Raw genomic sequence first — 3,297 nt, forward strand, 5'->3', positions numbered from 1 at the left:
GGTCTTGGTCTTGACTCGGTCTCGACTTCCCTCGGTCTTGGTCTTGACTTGGTCTCGGACCCTAAAAGTCTTGGTCTTGTCTCGGTCTCGGGCGCTGAGGACTCGGCATTTTAATTCAAGACCAGTCGAGACCGCAACTGTGAAAATATCACTAAACATACAGCATACTGTCCAGTTTATTTGTTAACATCATTGTTTTCAGTGGATGCAAATTGCACCGATTAAAATCCAACCAATAAAGTTTTTCTGTTATTCCCCCTTCCCTCTCCCCACCTTTCACTCGCACGCGGTGCTCCAAGACATGCGCAGTGGTTTCCTCTCAGCGGCAGAAGATCTAATCGTCAGTAATATAACAGCGCTGCATAAATCATAAGAAAACTGATGGCCACAGCTATCTCAGCAGCGCTTTGCTTTCACAGACGGTGGGGACAACATCTAACTTTTTTCGTCACTTAGAAAAGTGTTCAGAAAAGTAGCTCAAAGACAGGTAAGCTCCGTTGACGTGATGTTAGCAAAGCTAGCTGTATAGAGACATAAGCATTTGTGATGAAAAAAAGTCACTCACTGCGCTGAATTATTGTGCGGAGGTGTTGACTTACTTGCCGCAAGCATGGGACATGGGTGTTTTTATGGGAATATGGATCTTTCAGGTCAATTTGAGAAGCAATTTTGATCATATTTTGCATTTTATTGTGTCATGTAGTGTGGGCCGCTGGTCTTGGTCTTGACTCGGTCTTGACTTCCCTCGGTCTTGGTCTTGGCTTGGTCTCGGACCCTAAAAGTCTTGGTCTTGTCTCGGTCTTGATACACTGGTCTTGGTCTTGTCTTGGTCTCAGGTGGTCTTGACCACAACAATGGCATGCACACATCCATACATAAGGATGAGTTTACAGAACTCAATTAACCTAACAGTCAAGCTTTTGGACTTTGGGAGGAAGCCGGAGTACCCGGAGAGAACCTACGCATGCATTGGGAGAACATGTAAACTCCATGCAGAAAGAATCCTGGCTGGGAATTGAAGCCAGGACCTTCTTGCTGCAAGGCAACAGCGCTAACAAGTGCACCACTGTGCAGGACCTTGGCTGATGAGCAGGTGTGAGTGGAGGGAGTGGAAGCAGACTGTGAAGGGATAGAGAAAGTGGCAAAGAAAAGGGGGGAAGAAAGGGGAAACAACCAAAATGCAAAAACTAAGGAGTAAGGAGTCTAAAGGAACCTAATTAAACTAGAACAAAGGAAAATAACTAGAAACAAGAAATAAACATAATTAGAATCACCAATGAAGAACAGATGTGGAAACAAGGCAGAATTAAATGGGAACAACTAAGGAACACCAAAAGAATCTGAGGAGGATGCTGGTGAACACCAGCCATGGAGGATGCTGGTGAACACCAGCCATGGAGGATGCTGGTGAACACCAGCCATGGAGGATGCTGGTGAACACCAGCCATGGAGGACGCTGGCAGCGGAGTAAGTACCTTGTGGATGTTGGCGGCAGAACAGGAACCTTGGGGATGCTGGGGATGTGTCCGGGCCTGACCGACCTCCTGAGCCTGGCTGGGAGGTCGATAGGACCTGCAACACTGGCAGTGGAGCAAGTACCTGCCGGCGGCAGCGCAAGAACCAGGAGGCTGATGGGACCCACGACGAGACTCCGGAGGCTGACAGGACACGCAACAAAACCCTGGAGGTCAGCCGAGAGACCAAAGGGACTCACCAAAAAGCCCTGGAGGTCATACCAGAGACCAGCGGGACTTGCTATGAAGCCCTGGAGGCAGGTCGGGAAACCGCCAGGACCCACAACAAAGCCTTGGAGGTCAGCCGGAAGACCTATAGGTCTCGACACGAAGCCCAGGAGGGCAGCTGGGAGACCAACTGGACTCACCACAATGCCCCGGAGGTCAGCCTGGAGACCTCCAGTGCTTCGTTGCAGGTCCTGTCGGTTTCCCGGCCTGCCTCCAGGGCTTCATAACAAGTCCCGCTGGTCTCTGGTCTGACCTCCAGGGCTTCGTGATAAGTCCCGGTGGTCTGTGGTCTGACCTCCAGGGCTTCGTAGCATGTCCTGCTGGTCAGCCGAGAGACCAGTGGGACTTACTACGAAGCCCTGGAGCCCAGCTCGGAGACCAACGGGATTCGCCACGAAGCCCTGGAGGCAGGCCAGGAAACCAACAGGACCCACAACAAAGCCCTGGAGGTTGGCTGAGAGACCAAAGGGACTCGCAACAAAGTCCTTGAGGTCAGCCGGGAGACCGATAGGACTCGTAACAAGCCCTGGAGGTCGGCCGAGAGACCAACGGGACTCACCACGAAGCCCTGGAGGTCAGCCGGGAGACCAACAGGACTCACCACGAAGCCCTGGAGGTTAGACCAGAGACCAGCGGAACTCGACACGAAGACCTGGACATCAGACCAGAAACAGGACTTGCTATGAAGCCCTGGAGGCAGGCTGGGAAACTGCCAGGACCCACAACAAAGCCTTGGAGGTCAGCCGGGAGACCCATAGGTCTTGGCACGAAGCCCTGGAGGTCACTGGGAGACCAACGGGACTCACCACAAAACCCTGGAGGTCGGCCTGGAGACCTCCAGTGCTTCGTTGCAGGTCCTGTCGGTTTCCCGGCCTGCCTCCAGGGCTTCATAGCAAGTCCCGCTGGTCTCTGGTCTGACGTCCATGGCTTTGTGTCGAGTCCTGTTGGACTCCCGGCCAACCTCAAGGGCTTCGTGGTGAGTCCCGTTGGTCTCCTGGCTGACCTCCAGTGCTTGTTACGGGTCCTATAGGTCTCCCGGCCTGCCTCCAGGGCTTCGTTGCAGGTCCCGCTGGTCTCTGGACTGACCTCCAGGGCTTCATAGCATGTCCTGCTGGTCGGCCAAGAGACCAGTGGGACTTGCTACGAAGCCCTGGAGCCCAGCTCGGAGACCAACGGGATTCGCCACGAAGCCTTGGAGGTCGGCGAGGAGACTGACAAGACTAGCTACAAAGCCCTGGAGGCAGGCCAGGAAACCAAGAGGACCCACAACAAAGCCCTGGAGGCAGGCCAGGAAACCAACAGGACCCACAACAAAGCCCTGGAGGTTGGCTGAGAGACCAAAGGGACTCCCCACAAAGTCCTTGAGGTCAGACGGGAGACCGATAGGACTCGTAACAAGCCCTGGAGGTCAGCCCCCACCTATCAAGCTCCATTAACACCGTAGTCCTGTTGTCCTCAAGCTTTTCTGCCACCGACAATCAAGTATGAAGCTTGGAGGCCTCATGACACTTTATTTAGAATTACCATGCTTCAACTCAGTGCCTGAGATTGACTG

At 53.4% G+C, this 3,297-nt stretch overlaps 2 protein-coding genes across 5 annotated transcripts in view; one reads left to right on the forward strand and one right to left on the reverse strand.

Moving 5' to 3' along the window:
* Positions 1 to 3,297, reverse strand: part of LOC103154827 (dnaJ homolog subfamily A member 3, mitochondrial-like) — a 26,934-nt gene that overhangs the window by 18,525 nt on the left and 5,112 nt on the right. The window lies entirely within an intron of this gene.
* LOC107833536 (uncharacterized) lies at positions 1,436 to 2,797 on the forward strand. Of its 4 annotated transcripts, XM_016663083.1 has the most exons (5): positions 1,485 to 1,524; positions 1,596 to 1,695; positions 1,738 to 1,775; positions 2,154 to 2,191; positions 2,317 to 2,797. In XM_016663083.1, the coding sequence occupies exons 1-5, from the start codon at positions 1,512 to 1,514 to the stop codon at positions 2,770 to 2,772; spliced, it is 645 nt and encodes a 214-aa protein (XP_016518569.1). In that variant the 5' UTR covers positions 1,485 to 1,511; the 3' UTR covers positions 2,773 to 2,797. The 4 variants fall into 4 exon arrangements, with proteins under 4 accessions (XP_016518568.1, XP_016518569.1, XP_016518566.1 ...); XM_016663082.1 differs by having other exon boundaries at positions 1,436 to 1,775; positions 2,275 to 2,358; positions 2,481 to 2,797; XM_016663080.1 differs by having other exon boundaries at positions 1,596 to 1,775; positions 2,275 to 2,797.

Source organism: Poecilia formosa, unplaced genomic scaffold (assembly GCF_000485575.1).
Source record: "Poecilia formosa unplaced genomic scaffold, Poecilia_formosa-5.1.2 Scaffold403, whole genome shotgun sequence".
NCBI classification, from domain to species: Eukaryota; Metazoa; Chordata; class Actinopteri; order Cyprinodontiformes; family Poeciliidae; genus Poecilia; species Poecilia formosa.

Excerpts from the sequence above, each read along its gene's own strand:
- LOC107833536 (XM_016663080.1), top strand. Across the intron at positions 1,776-2,153 it reads CTATGAAGCCCTGGAGGCAG|GCCAGGAAACCAACAGGACC; the intron begins GTCGGGAAACCG and ends CCCTGGAGGCAG. Across the intron at positions 2,192-2,274 it reads CCCACAACAAAGCCCTGGAG|GTCGGCCGAGAGACCAACGG; the intron begins GTTGGCTGAGAG and ends CAAGCCCTGGAG.